This window comes from Oryctolagus cuniculus, chromosome 7 (assembly GCF_964237555.1).
Source record: "Oryctolagus cuniculus chromosome 7, mOryCun1.1, whole genome shotgun sequence".
In the NCBI taxonomy this organism is placed as follows: Eukaryota; Metazoa; Chordata; class Mammalia; order Lagomorpha; family Leporidae; genus Oryctolagus; species Oryctolagus cuniculus.
The window spans coordinates 87388160-87402335 of NC_091438.1; the positions used below are offsets into that span (position 1 = coordinate 87388160).

The following is a 14176-nucleotide window of genomic DNA, read 5'->3' on the forward strand; positions in this document are numbered from 1 at the left end:
CTAAAAATCAGAGGTGACTGGGGTCAGTGTTGTGCTGTAGTAGGTTGAAGTCCTAGCTGCCCCATTTCTACTCCAGCCCCCTGCTAATGGACATGGAAAGCAGTGGAGGATGGCCGAAGTGCTTGGGCCCCTGCCACCCGTGGGGGAGACCTGGAAGGAGTTCCAGGTTCTTGGCTTTGGCCTGGCCCAGACCTGGCCATTGTACCCATTTGAGAAGTAAACCAGCAGATGGAAGATCTCTTTTCTGTAACTCTGCTTTTTAAATAAATAGATAAATAAATAAATAACCCTTAAACAAGAGGCAAAGAGAAACAAAAAAGAATGTGTATTCCCTGTGGTTTGCTCTGAAGAGGAGTGAGGAAGAGCCTGCATTGCCCAGTCCCTGTTGAGCTAGGAAATTCCTCCTTGGGCAGGGGTCTAGCAGTGATGCTAAGTTATCTGAAACATTTCCCATCTCCATATTAGAGAAAACATTGAGAGTGGAGCAGAAGCATTTCCCATATGTAACTCCCTACCACCATTCTGAAATTACTAGAATATTAAGGCTAGTCATACTTTTAAAATTCATTCTCAATTAAGAATAAAATATATGCAGAGCTGTGATCGAAGTTTTATTAAGTAAGGTTTTCCTCACTACACTGAAACACCTAAGACAAACTACTCACAAAGGAAGGAGGTTTATTTGAGGCTTGTGGTTTTGGAGCACCACAGTCTAAGACTGGTTGGCCCCATTCGTTCAGTGATCTAGAGAGGCTGGAGGATGGTGATGGCTATGTGCAAGGAGCAATCACATGATAAGATGGTGAGCCAGGAGACAGAGAGAGAAAGTGTCCCACCCCCTAGATGCTATGATTGGATTAAGTCTCCACTCTGTTAGTATCATTAACCATGACCTTATGGGCCATGTAACAGTCAATCATAACATTCCACCCCTAGCTCCTTGGTACTTCCTTCCAGTCACTCCAAAGTCTTAACTCAATGTTCATCTGAAAGTCCAAAATCTCATCTGAGACCCAAAGTAAATTCCTTCAGCTGTGAGCCTGTAAAAATCCAAGTCATGTACTTCCATGAAGCAATGGAGGGCTGGGCATAGGGTGTTGATTTTCTTCTCAAAGGCTGGGGGTGGTGGGTGGGGTGATAGAGAAGTAGGAAGGATTAATAGGACCAAAGCAAGACCTAAAACCAGCAGGACAAACATTAAATCATAAAACTCCCAGGCACACTCTGGGAAAGGTAGTCCTGCCTGTACAGCTTTGTTGGTCAGAGTCTGTGGTTCAGTTCTCACAGGTTACAGTCTTGTCTGCAGCTCCCGAGGTGTTTCCCTGGTGGGGATCTGCAGCAGCTTTGACACCACATTTCTGCTTGCCATTACTCCACTGAAGGCTTTCCACAGTGGCTCCACCTCTGTGACAGTTTCTGTCTGGGTCCCCAGGTTGTCCTAGACATCCTGTGGAATCTGGATGGAGGCCTCCATGCCTCTATGGCCATGTAGCTTCTGCCCACATGGCTGCACTGATGTTGGCAGCATTCCCAGGCTTGCTAGACATGTTGCCTGCAGCTTCCCTCAGTGGGTATCTCATGTTGCTGGTACCTTTATTCTCAGTGGTCTCCACATGGCTTCAGTCCCACAGCTTTGCTAGGCATTAGAGCCTCCACACAGGGGCTCCAGCCTTGTACCACATCTCTGTCTGTCCTAGGCTTTCCTTTGAAATCCCCATGGAACGCACGGTCATTGCATAACTCTTGCATTCTGTACATCTGCAAAAACAGCATCATATGGATGACGCCAAGGTCAGCCTCCAGGATGAACTGTCCTTGGGCCAGCTTGAACCAGGGCTGTGATTTCCTCAGAGCACTTTGCTGGCCAGGCAGAACCTGGAGCTGGCTCTAGGTGAGCGGGTTGCTTCAGGGTTCTTTCTTGAAAGCCTTATGCCCTGGAAGGCCTTGGAAACAAATTTGCACTTCTAGGCCTATAATAGGACTGTGAGGGGAGGGAGCATCTGAAGATTTCTGAGATGCCCTCCAGGCCTTTTCCCACTGTCTTGCCGATTAGCACATGGCTCCCTGTTACCTGAGTTACTCAGCAAGCTGCTTCTGTACCACACTGTAACTGAACATGCTTTTTCTTTGTTCCTTGTCTGGCCAGGCTGTGGATTTTTCAAATCTTTCTGCTCTTTGTGTTCTTGATTCTCACTGTAAAACTGACTAAAAGCAGCCAATAATACCCATGCTGCAGCCTGAATGCTTTGCTGGTTTGAACTCTTCTCTGCCAAATATACCAGGCCACAACATCTAAGCTCACCCTCTTGCAAATACTCAGGACAGGGACACAATGTAGTCAAGTTCCCTGTATGATCTGACAAAGGTGGCCAATTCCCAATAGACCCCCCCATTCCCCATGGCTGGTCTTGTGGCTCAGCTGGCTGAACCGCTGCCTGGGATGCTGTATCCCAAATCAGAGTACCAGTTTGAATGCTGGCTGTTTTACTTCTGATCCAACTCTCTGCTAATGTGCCTGGAACACCAGCAGAGGGTGGCCCAAGTACTTGGACACCTGTACCCACGTGGGAGATCTGAATGGAGTTTCTGGCTCCTGGCTTTGGCCTAGCCCAGCCCTGACTGTTGCGGCCACTGGGGGAGTGATCCAATGGTTGGAAGATCTCTTTCTGTCTCTCTTCTTTCTAATAAATAAATAAATGTTTTTCTTTAAAAAGAGTCCTCATCCCCCTCAGAAACCACATCAGCATGGCCTTTATTACCCATTTCTGTCAGCATCCTGAGCCCTCGTCTGAATTGCCCATATTGGTCTGCTTATAGCAACCCAACCTTTCCCTAACCTGCTTCTCCAAACTCTCCCAACATTTGTCAGTTTGCCAATTCCAAAGCCATCTCCATGTGTTAGGCTATAGTTACAGTAATGACCTTATCCCTTAGAACCAGTTTTCTGTACTGGTCAACTTTTCCTCACTGCAGCCAAATACCCAAGATAGGCTGCTTACGAAGTAAGGAGGCTTATTCTGACTCATGGTTTTGTAGGCTCACAGTCCAACATTGGGCAGCTCTCATTCATTTAGCCATCTGGTAAGGCTAGAGAATGACAGTGGCAAAGTATGTGTAGAGGAATTATCATATGTGAGCTAGGAAATGAAGGAGGGGAGGTGCGGAGGAGGGAGAGAGGGAGGGAGGCAGGGAGGCAGGGGGAGAGAGAGAACGGGGCGGGGCTGAGTCCAAGTTGGCTTTTTAGGGCAAACTTCTGAGAACTACCTTCTCAGGACGTGCAGCCAGTGACCTAAGACCTTCCACTCTGCCCACCCCTAAGCAAGATAATGGGATTTAGTTTTCACTCTCTTAGTATTATTAACTATAACTTTGCTATCTAACCATTTGCGTGAGTTTGGGATCCATATCCTTTCCAAACCATAGCAAGAGTCTAAGTAACTTACCCAGTACAGTGGTTTGAACAGGCAGCCAGTATGTGTTAATTGTCCTTCTCCTAGGCTCTAGTGTATCATGGGCAATTTGCCATGCAGTATATTTAAAAAGAAATGAATGAAAACCCTGTAATCTCAAATTCTGTATCCTTTTAAAGCCAAATATAATTATTTCATTATATATTGTGAACACTGATTAGCTTAGGCTAATGATAAAATTTCCAAAATTTATAACATTTTTCAATTTCAATCATTTTATATAACTGTAATTTATTCTTGAGACTAGTTTAAGGGTCATCTTGGCTGCTTTTTTACTCTTTCCCTCCTGCATTATGACTTTTGGGCTCCTATTACTTTCTAACATATCGACTGAGAACAGAAAGAAAAATTGAGAAGAGAAATGATTTCAATTTATCATTTACTGCTAATATTGATTCTTATATCGGTCACAAGTACTACTTGCTACATTAAAAAAACAAAGAGTTAAACAGCTTAAATGAAAATTATAAAAAAAGACATGGATTAATGCCTGATCTGCATATTTTATCAGTGTTATTATGAATAATTCATATTAAGGTTTTAAAAAATTCCTCTTTATAATTAAGCATTCATTAACTGTAATAGTGAGGTTTTCCAGGACAAATGTTTTTCACAAACTACTTGGCTTCCCACCACACCCGCCTGACACACCCTGGCCTCTTGTCAAGTTCACATGAATGTCCCCACTGCAAGTGAAGGAGCTAGGACAGGAAGGGAAGGGGTGAAGCCGCCCCCACCATCCAGCATGGGAAACTGTAGTTGGTATTCTTCACCACATAAAGCGTTAGTTTGAAAATTTGTACTGAACTGAATTTTTAAGAATTTTTATTTATTTATTTGAAAGGCAGAGTTATGGAGATGCAGAGGCAGACAAAGAGAGAGAAATCTTCTTCCGGTGGTTCACTCCCCAAGTGGCCGCAACAGCCGGAGCTGGGCTGATCCGAAGCCAGGAGCCACCAGCTTCTTTCAGGTCTCCCACGTGGGTGCAGGGGTCCAAGCACTTGAGCCATCTTCTGCTGCTTCCCCAGGCTATAGCAGAGGGCTGGAGTTGAAGAGGAGCAGCCAGGACTAGAACTGGTGCCCATATGGGATGCAGGCACTGCAGGTGGCAGCTTAGCCTGCTGCATCACAGTGCTGGCCTCTTCTGAATTGATTTTTAAACAGATCTTTGTTCTAAATTTGCCTTGATCTGAGATAACTAATATAACTGTTATGAAGAGAAACAAATAACTTTTTTCACCTGCTTCCAGTTCTTCGTATGTTTCTCTCAACCTTTATGTTTGAAAGTCTTTTTATCTTTTCACTCTCATTTTTATAGGTAGTTCCCATAATTTTATGTATGTATATATAAGATTTAAATATACATATATAAAATTTGTGCACATACAAAACAAGGGAAAACTACTGTAGTGAGCTATAATTAAATTGTATTTGTTGGTATTTGCTTTTTTACAAAAAAAATTTGCCAGAAATACATACATTGCCTAAGTATCAAGTACCTATGAAATAGATAACTTATCTTTTTGGGGGTTTATACATTTTTGGAAGGCCTTTAGGATTTCAGTTGTCCAGATTAATCACAGTGCATTTCTCTCAATGCTTTTTCATTTTTGCCATCTGTGTGGCCTGATTTTACTTACTGTTTTTAGGTAACTGTACCATCTATGAACTGAACACTCAAAACACAAGCTAGGATCTTGGCAATAACATTTATCTGTCTCACCAAATGATTCCCTCTATCCCTCGGAGATCCTCAAGTCTCACATAGTCATTTTCCCGAGTCGCTGTTCACCAATCTCTTGCTTGCTTTCTTTACATTTTGTTATATATATGTAATATATACGTTTTTATATATTAATGTATATGATCTCTCTCTATATATAGTATATATATATATTTGTGTGTGTTAAATTTAGTTGTTTTTACTTCCTATTTTTTGAAAGATATCTTTATTTTTCCATGACTTCCTTTTAAACATTTATTTACTTATTTTCATCTACTTGAAAAGCAGAGTGACAGAGAGAGTGAAAAATATATCTGCTGCTGGTTCACTCCACAAATGCCCACAGTAGCCAGGGCTGGGCCCGGCTGAAGTCAGGAGCACGGAATTCCTTTGGGTCTCCCATGTGGGTAGTAGGGCTGCAAGCATTTGAGCCATTATCTGCTGGCCTGCAGGAAGCAGGGTTAGAAGCAGAGTAGCCAGGACTAGATCTGATATGGGATGTGGGTGTCCCCAGCAGCACTTAACCCTCTTTGCCATAACACCTGCCCCTGTTTATTTCCATTAAAAGGGTATCATAATTGTCTGTAATCTTGGATATCTGTTTTTTTTAAATTTGCCTTTCTATTACTAAGATGCTCAGTATTGTGTGTTGTGTTTCGTTTATTTTGAATACTGTGTAATAGTCAAGGGAGGAGTATATTTGTATTTATCTACTTTACTATTGTTGGAGAGTTGTTTCTAAGTGTTTATAATTGTGAACAGCTGCTTTGAACACTTTCCTATGTGCTTCTTGGTTGTGTTTTTTTTTTTTTTTTTAACCATTGAGAGTCTCTTAGGAATAAAACTGCTAGATCATTGGGAGAATGAATTTTCAACTTTGGCAATGAGGCCAAGCTGTTTATCAGAATGATTGCACTAATTTATACTTACACCAACAATATCTAAGAGACCACATCCTTGCTAGTACTTGCTATTGTCAAATTTTTTGCCAATTTTTGTTAATTACATTGATATTAAATTGTCTTCTTATATTTTTACTTTTATTCTTTGTTTATTGTCTTATTTCCTTTTTTATGAAATGCCAACATATAAATTTTTGTACATTTTTTTCTTGTTAAGATGTTTGTAATAGCAATTTTGGGGCTTTTTAAAAAATGGATATTTCATATATTTCATGTACACAGACCTAGGAACATAGTGACACTTCCTACCCTACCATCCCTCCCACCTATGCTCCGACCATTCTTCCTCCTCCTTCACACATTCCCACTCTTAGTTTTTACAAAGATCTATTTTCAGTTTATTTAATGATCATATAGTTAAGCCTATACTAAGTAAAATAGTTCAATAAATAGTATGAAGAAAGAATACACTGTTCCTCAATAGAAGAGACAAGGGCTATAAACAATCACTGGACCTCAAAATGTCCATATCACTACAACACATTACATTTTACGTACACTATTAGGCACCTCAGATCAGGGAAAAATGATATTTGTATTTTGGGGACTTTCTTATTTCGCTAAGTATAATGGTTTCCAGTTGCATCCATCTTGTTGTAAAAGGCAAGATTTCAATTTCTTTTATAGCTGAATAGTACTTTATAGTGTGTATATGGTATCATTCCCTTACTAGTCAACAGTTGATGGACATCTGGGTTGATTCAGTTTTTTAGCTATTGTGAATTGTGCTACAATGAACATGGAGGTACAGATAACTCTTTCACATGCTGATTTGGTTTGGGTAAATTCACAGGAGTGGGATGGCTGGAGCATATGGCAGGTCTGTATTCAGATTCCTGAGGTATCTTTACACTGTCTCTTACAGTGGCTGTACCAGTTTACATTCCCACAAACAATGGATTAGGGTACCTTTTCTCCCACATCCTCACCAGCATTTGTTTCTTGATTTCTGTATGAGAGCCATTCTAACTGGAGTGAGGTGAAACCACACTGTGGTTTTAATTTGCATTTCCCTGATGGCTAGTGATCCTGAGCATTTTTTAAAGTGTCTGTTGGCCATTTGAACTTCCTCTCTTGAAAAATATCTGTTTGAGCTGGCACCATGGCTCTCTAGAGTAATCCTCTGCCTGCGGTGCCGGCACCCCCAGTTCTAGTCCCGGTTGGGGCACTGGATTCTGTCCCAGTTGCTCCTCTTCCAGTCCAGCTCTCTGCTGTGGCCTGGGAAGGCAGTGGAGGATGGCCCAAGTGCTTAGCCCTGCACCCGCATGGGAGACCAGGAGGAAGCACCTGGCTCCTGGCTTCGGGTCGGCGTAGTGCGCCAGCTGTAGCGGCCGTTTGGGGAGTGAACCAACTGAAGGAAGACCTTTCTCTCCGTCTCTCTCTCTCACTGTCTAACTCTGCCTGTCAAAAAAAAAAAAAAAAAAAAAAAAGAAAAATGACCGAGTCCTTTTAGGTCTTCTTTATGCATTCCTGATACTAATCTTTTGTTTGATGTATTTGTTTTGGATATATTTTCCTAGGTTATTCATTTGTGTTTTATTTTCTTTAATGAACATAATTTCTTAGTTTTTTAAAGTTTTATTTATTTATTTGAAAGGCAGAATGAGTGTGAAAGATAGTAAGAGAGAGAAAGATCTTCAGTCTACTAGTTCATGCCCCAGGTATTTGGAAAAGCCATGGCTGGCCAGGCTAAGACCAGGAGCCAGGAATAACAACCCGGTTTCCCATGGGGTGGCAGGAATCCAAGCACTTGCACCATTATCTGCTGTATCTTATTTGCATTAGAGGGAAGCTGGGTTGGAAGCAGAGGCAGGGGTGGATCTCAGCTGGATATGCCATGTGGACGTCCCAAGTGGTGGTTCAACCCCCTGGAGTACAATGCCTACAACTTAATTTTAATATAATCAAGATTGGTTCATTTTTTATGATTCATACCTTTCTGTGACTCAAGTAAACTTTTCACTCAATGGATTTTTTTTCACCTAAGACATTAATCCCTTGAATGTTAATATTTTGTTAGTTGAGTGAAGTAAGGGCTCAAGTTTACCTATTTTTTCATAAAGATCACTACTTCTAAATTTCCACTTACTGAACAGTTGTCTCACTTGCCAGATTTGTCATATGCCAAAGGTTTATAAGTGCATAGACTGGTTCTGGATTTCTTATTCCATGCTGTTGTTTAATTGTATGGAGTATGTGTACTCATCACTGAATTTTAGAAACACATCCATACCTAATTTTAAGTAATTTTTTTCCACTAGGTTTTGGACATAGTAAAAACAAGTGTTCGTACAGTTCTTCCACGCATCTGGAAGGTTCCTGATGTTGAGGAAGTAAATTTATATCGGATTTTCAACCGGGTTTTTAATCGCTTACTCTGGAGTCATGGCCAAGGACTGTGGAATTGTTTCTGTGATTCAGGGTAAGTGCTAAGCCACGTTTCATTATTGTAATCATAAATATTTTACTATTTAAAAAGGCAGTCCAATAAAATGGTTGAATTTCTTTAATAATACTTTCAAATGTAGTTATTTTTATTGCATGTAATTTTTAGTATTCAACTATAATTTATATTAGTTAAGCTGATTGAGATAAGATGATGAATATGAATATGAATACAATAACACCTAACTAATTTGAATTCAATGGAGAGAAAGGAGTCTTAATTAATGTTAAAATCTCAATTGCAAGCCAATATCCTGAAACTTCTGCTGTTGGTTTTATATAACAGACTGTTAAATTATGCTTACACTCCTGCTTGTCTCCAGAGTTTCAGTGCTACTAAAGCTCCTATGATTTAATTGTCATTTTAGCCTCAAGTTATCTAAAACCAGAGATTCCTTCCATACCCTCTGGTTCAGAAATGGCTTCCCTACCTGCCTTCCCTTAATCCTATGGTTATTATGGTCATACAGGTTTGATATCTCCCGTTTCTCTCATTGTCTTTATTTAGTTGTTTGCTAAATCCTATTAGTTTTTCTATCACATTCAAACTGTGGCTACTCTTGATTATTTTTATTAGTTCTTTAAACAATTATTAAGTACTTAGGGTCCGGTGCTGTGGCATAGTGAGTAAAGCTGCTTCTTACAGCACCAGCATCCCATATGGGCAACAGTTTGAGTTCCAGCTGCTCTACTTCTGACCCAGATTCCTGCTAATGCACTTGTGAAAGCAGCTGAAGATGCCCTAAGTCCCTGAGTCCCTGCACCCATGTGAGAGACCCAGAAGAAGCTCTGGCTCCTAGCTTTGAATTGGCCCAGCTCCAGCCATTGGAGCCATTTAGAGAGTGGGCCAGCAGATGGAAGATCTCCTAGTGTATCTTTCTCTCTCTGTAACTCCGCCTTTCATATAAATAAATGAATAAATAAATAAATAAATAAATCTTTTTTAAAAAAGGATTATCAAGTACTTTTCTGTGTTAGATACTTTGAAAGATACAAGAACGAAGTTGAGCCTGACACACATCCTCTCCTCCAGAAACTTAGCAATGATGAGAAACTCCTCTTGCTACCACGTTTCAGGCTTTGTTCTAATCACTTTATGTTTGTCAAGTGATTTAATGTTCATAAGGTCACTTTGCATCTCATTCTGTGTTATCTGTCAAGGCACAGACAGATGCTAAGGAGCCAGTAGAACTGGGATTTCAACTAATTTAGCTTTTACCCAGAGTTCACATTCATGATCACTAAGCTCTGGTCTCAAGAAGATAAAATATGATTTACATAGAAGCAGTCATCAGAAAAGAAGCACAGGTATACAGATAAAGTATGACACAATTTCACATAGAGGGGGGTCTTTTTTTTTTTTCTAAAGATTTGCTTATTTATTTGAAAGGCAGAGTTACACAGAAAGGGGGAGAGAGAGATCTTCCACTGACTGCCTCACTCCCCAAATGGCCACAACAGCCTGGCAAGAAGCCAGGAGCTTCTTCTGGGTCTCCCATGTGGGTGGCAAGGGCCCAAGAACTTGGTTCATCTTTTGGTACTTTTCCAGGCCATTAGCAGGAAGCTGGATTGGAAGTGGGGCAGCTGGAACACAAACCAGTGCCGAGAAGTGATGCTGGCATCGCGGACAGTGGCTTAACTTGCAGATTCTTGCAATTTGAGCTCATCATTTAAATGTTTTCTGTTGCTGTTGTTTGTTGATCCATTGTTTTGTGTTAACAAACTGGAACTCAAACTGGCACCCATATGGGATGCTAGCACTGTAGGTGGCAGCCTTACCTGCTATGCCACGGTGCTGGACCCTAAGTACTTGATAATTGTTGAAAGAAACAAATGAAAATAATCTAGAATAGCCACAATGGGAATGTGATTAAAAAACTAACAGGATTTTGTGAACAACTAAATAAAGACAGAGAGAAGGGAGATATCAAACCTGTATGACCAGAAGAATAACCACAGGATTAAGGGAAGGCAGGTTGGGAAGCCATTTCTGTCTATGAATCTCAGCTACTTTGCACCTTGGAAGGCACTGAGACATTCTGTTACTGAAATTGGTGCTGGTGGCTTGGAGTCCATGGCTATTTGCTAATGCTCGACTTGAAGACACCCATAAAATGTATTTCCTTGCCTCTCTAGGCCAACACACCTTAACTGGATTTAGAATCCTTTTTCTCCTCTTGCAGGTACAATATTTCCCTCAAATTCTCCTGATGGTATCTCTACTATTGGTAATGAGAGTGATAGTAAATGATATTAATTGAAGGCAAACTAAATGTCTGATAATCTGTTACATAGTAAATGTTTGGAAAATCTTCACAAAAATATTTTGAGTGAAGTATTGCTATTGTTCACATTTAACAGTTGAAGATCTTGAGCCACGAACAGAATGAGTAACTTGTCCAGCTCCCCTTGTAAGTGAGTGAGCCTGAGGCAAGAGCCCATTCTCCTACATTTGTGTTTCACTGCGTTTCACTGCCTCTCAGAGCTTGCCGGTGGTTTCAAGCTTGTCTTATTCTAAGTTCCACAGCATTAGCTAAAGGCCAAGCATTATGTCTGGGTGTGTGGAGCAGAAGTAGCTTTGAGTCAAGTTTGACTCTACTCTCCATTCATTTCTTTCAGTTTGGTGATTTGTAGAGGTCACTTTAACACCAGGTTTATTTTGCAGGTTTATTTACAAATGCAATTCTTAGGCTTCCTCAGTTTGCTGAAGTCATATAGTACTATGAGTGTCTGATTCTCAATTTGGATCCAGAATAATTCTATTTATCCTTTGAGCTGATACAAATACACACACACACTGCTTTAACCTTTGATCTAACTAATGGGCAGTCAAGGTGAAAATCTACTCTGCTAATTTTTAAAGGAATGTTTTCTATATGAGGTGTAACTTTATTTCAAATTTAGGTGTAAAATCTTGAAAACTATAATCCACACAACTCTAGGCCACCTTGACTCCTGCCTCTGCCTGTCAGCATCCCCAATAATAAAACAAAGTAAGTAAGCCATCCACTGTCTGCCTCCATAGACATCAAAGAGTGGTATAGATCTTTGTGGCAGGTTTCTGTAGGATTGGCCAAGGGGTTTTATGAATGCATCAAACAGAAAACCTCCTTGTCCCTCTTTTTGCTCTTGCAGGCTGCTAAAGAGCAGGCCAAGGAATGCTTTTATCACATGTGGGCTTGCAGAGTGCTAGGATGCCCCACATTCTGAATTAGTTCTTTTAGGGGAATAGCCCTGGGAATTTTCTTTTCTTTATTTACCTAAAGGGAACAGATTTCATATATTCAGTTTTAAGGGCATAATTATACCTTCTTCCATTCCTCTCTCCTTCACACATCCCCTCTTTCCTTATTTTTCTGTAAATTTTTGCGATGGCATACTTTCAGTTTACTTTATAATCACAAACTTAATCTTTCACTAAAAAAGGAATTAATCAAGTAGGAAGTAGAAAGATCACTGTTCCTCAGGAGTATACACACAGCTATAAACAATAATCAAATCTCAAGATGTCAATATTACTCATATACATTACATTTTTTTGTACTGTCCACATTCATCACTGCAAATCAGAAAAAACATGATATTTGTCTTTTTGGGACTGGCATATTTTATTAAGAATAATGGTCTCCAATTGGATCTCTTTTGTTGTGAAAGACAGGATTTCATTCTGTTTTATGAATAATACTTCATCATGTATATATACCACATTTTCTTTATCTAGTCATCAGTTGTTGGAAATCTGAGTTGATTCCATAAAAAGCTTTTTTGAATTGAGCTGCTGTAAACAAAGAAGTACAGATAACTCTTTTATGTTCTGATTTCATTTCCTTTGGGTAAATTTCCAGGAGTGGAATAACTGAGTAATGTTTTCAAATTTCTGAGGAATCTCTTTACTGTCTTCCATAGTGGTTATACTAATTTGAATTCCTACAACAGTGTGTTAGGGTACTTTCTTCTTCCACATATTTGCCGTCATTTGTTATATTTTGATTCTTGGATGATAGCCATTCTAACTGGGGTGAGGTAAAACCTCATTGTGGTTTTTATTTTCATTTCCCTAATGGCTAGTGATCCTTAGCATGTTTTCATGTGTCTGTTGGCCATTCATATTTCATTCCTTGAAAAATATCTGTTCATATTATTCTTAGCCCATTTCTTAACTAGATTGCTTGTTTTGTTGTTGACTTTCTTGAACTCTATATATTCTGGATATTAATCATTTATCAGATGTATAGTTTGCAAATATTTTCTCCCATTCTGTCAGTTGCCTTTTATCTTTGCTGGGTGTTTTCGTTGTGGTGCAGAAGCTTCTTAGGTTAATATAATCCCATCAGTCTATTTTTGCTTTTATTGCCTTAACTCTGGAATCTTATCTAAGAAGTCTTTGTGTCGGTCAACATCTTTCAGTGTATCCCCTATGTTCTCCTCTAGTAATTTGATAGTTCCAAGTCTTAGGTTTAGATCCTTTTTCCACTGTGAGTTGATTTTTGTATACTGTGTGAGGTAAGGGTCTTGTTTTATACTTCTACATGCAGAGATCCAATTTTCCTGATACCATTTGTTGAACAGACTATCCTTTCTCCAGGGAGTGATTTGTACTCATTCATCAAAGATTAGTTGGTTGTAGATGAATGGATTAATTTCTTGGGCTTCTACTCTGTTCTGTTGGTCCACATGTCTATTTTTTGTGCCAATATCAGTCTGTTTTGTATATGACAGCCTTGTAGTATGCCTTGATAGCTGGTAATGTGATGCCTCTGACTTTGTTTTTATTATTTAATATTGCTTTAGCAATTTGGGGTCTCTTGTATTTCAATATGAATTTTAGGGTCTTTTTTCTAGATCTGAGAAGAATGTCTTTTATTTTTTACATTTTTTTAAATTTTAAATTGCTTTCGGTAGTATAGAGATTTTGATGATAATTCTATGAATATGAAAGATTTCTCCACTTTTTGTGTCTTCCTCTATTTCTTAATGTTTTATAATTTCCATTACAGAGATCTTTCATGTCATTGATTAAATTTTTTTGTTAGCTTTTGGAATTTTCTTGATTAAAATTATCTACTAGGTTTCACTGGGATGAGGAGCCTTAGGGCTCTATTGAACTTGAACTCATGCCTGGGAACTCAGGGAAGGCAGCTATGGGAAGTTAAAACTTGGGTAGTATGAGAGAAGGAATACCCTGATTTGGAAAAGCCAAAATGTACCCGCAAAGAATAGAATCTGTGGAAGACCCCTGTGACCCACCCTCCCTTTTTTTTGGCCTGTTCTGGCCCTGGCTGCTTCTCCATTCCATTCCCTGTTACTTAGCCTGCATTTCTGCTAATGCCAGGCTCCTGTAAAGGATGGAGAAGTTGCATGGTGTTTTCTTTTCCCGTGTCAACAAACTTTAGGCTAAATGTGTGATTGGACTCTGGAATAAGTGTCAGTATGTGTGTATATATGCGTGTGTTTTAAGTTCTGTATGGTTTCCTATATTACATAGACATGCACACACAATAGTACTTCAAAAGTTTGGGGAAAAAAGAAATTAGAAGATAAATTTATTGTAATGGTTTGGACCCTTGAGCCAAACG

At 39.7% G+C, this 14176-nt stretch overlaps 1 protein-coding gene across 6 annotated transcripts in view; it reads left to right on the forward strand.

Annotated features, from left to right (window-relative positions):
* TTLL7 (tubulin tyrosine ligase like 7) overlaps window positions 1-14176 on the forward strand; it is a 160301-nt gene that overhangs the window by 124773 nt on the left and 21352 nt on the right. For 4 of the 6 annotated variants that reach the window (XM_070076955.1, XM_051857531.2, XM_070076956.1 and 1 more), the window contains exons 19-20: window positions 4315-4440; window positions 8417-8577. In XM_070076955.1, coding sequence (XP_069933056.1) covers window positions 4315-4440; window positions 8417-8577 — 287 coding nt within the window. The remainder of the gene's footprint in view (window positions 1-4314; window positions 4441-8416; window positions 8578-14176) is intronic. The other 2 variants (XM_070076957.1, XM_002715893.5) reach the window with 1 other exon arrangement.